At 57.3% G+C, this 1168-nt stretch overlaps 1 protein-coding gene across 1 annotated transcript in view; it reads left to right on the forward strand.

Annotated features, from left to right (window-relative positions):
• The window catches only part of ZFHX3 (zinc finger homeobox 3), a 113163-nt gene that overhangs the window by 109783 nt on the left and 2212 nt on the right, over window positions 1-1168 (forward strand). Inside the window, 1 exon segment of the mRNA XM_035898041.1 lies at window positions 273-343. Within this exon segment, the coding sequence (XP_035753934.1) occupies window positions 273-343 (71 nt within the window).

Here is a 1168-nt window from a genome sequence, read left to right on the forward strand (position 1 = left end):
GCTGTTGGCCCCAGCCCTGAGCTGCGTTTGAGTCCCTTTCACGCTGCCTTCACAAGGCGAAGGAGCCCGGTGGCCGCTGGATTTCCCTGCCAGGAGCCACCACCTGCCCTGTGCACAGGGATTTCCCCGCTGGCACGCTCCCCCTCGGAAAAGGCTTTAAGCTGTCACCATGCCCCAGATCAGAGGGGCAGTTTCTCCTCTCCCGCTGGGTGTATCGCAGAAGAGGCACAACCTAAGCCAAAAGCCACCGTGCCTCCATGGCTGATTCCCAGTTCTGCGCCTGTTCGTAATCAGCCCGGTCACCCTTGAGCCGTTGGCCGGCAGCTGCACGGACGCGGGCTTGGTTAAGGAAAGGTTCCATTTTGTTGAACGGTTTTGGGGCAGGGGTGGATCCCGCCGCAGGTTCCTGGCTGTGGAGCCATGGAGCCTATGGGGCTGTGCCAGCAGAACATTAGAGCTTTCTTTCATTCTTCTTTTCCCCAAATGGCATTAAGGGACTTCCCAAGCAAAATGGTCCTTTTAGGCGCACGTTTGCCAGCTGCAGTGGACATGACCGATGGATGTGACTCCAGGAGCCACACTCCTCTTGGCCCCTGCTGCTGTCAGCTGCAAAAGTAGACCCCAGCACCAGGGGACTGTGCTGTTGCTGGCTGTTCCTGCTGCTGGGAAGGTGGGCAGGCTTCACATTCCACCTTAATCCATCTCCTCTGTGAGGAAGCATCACGGCGCTTCTCATCCAACCCAAAACGTGACGTTCGTGCCCTGAGGGGGGGGGTCTCAATACCACGTAAACTCTGCAATCACTCAGAAGCCATACGCCCAAAGCCTCTTGCATCGGAAGGAAAGAAGGGGTTGCGTTGGGGGTTTGTGGCTTCGTAACATCAGCCTAATTAGGACCAAATAACTCAGATTTAGCCTGTCCGGTCCTCTTCAGTTGCCATGACCAGGGCTTTCTAACCTGTGGAGACGTTAGCGAGACTGATGCTGTCGAGCGTTACGGCCATTTGGTGTAGCGCTCTCCCGCTGCTGGAGTCCCTTGGCCAGTTACCGCAGACGTAGAAGAAGTGCCCGTCCCTGACGTCAGCCCTTAATCGCTGGCAGTTTCAGAGGGGTCACTAAAACAACAGCTTTGCTGAGCATCCCGGGTGGCCGGTGGGCATCCCCGGCA

Source organism: Egretta garzetta, unplaced genomic scaffold, assembly GCF_000687185.1.
Source record: "Egretta garzetta isolate BGI_Z169 unplaced genomic scaffold, ASM68718v1 scaffold67, whole genome shotgun sequence".
NCBI classification, from domain to species: Eukaryota; Metazoa; Chordata; class Aves; order Pelecaniformes; family Ardeidae; genus Egretta; species Egretta garzetta.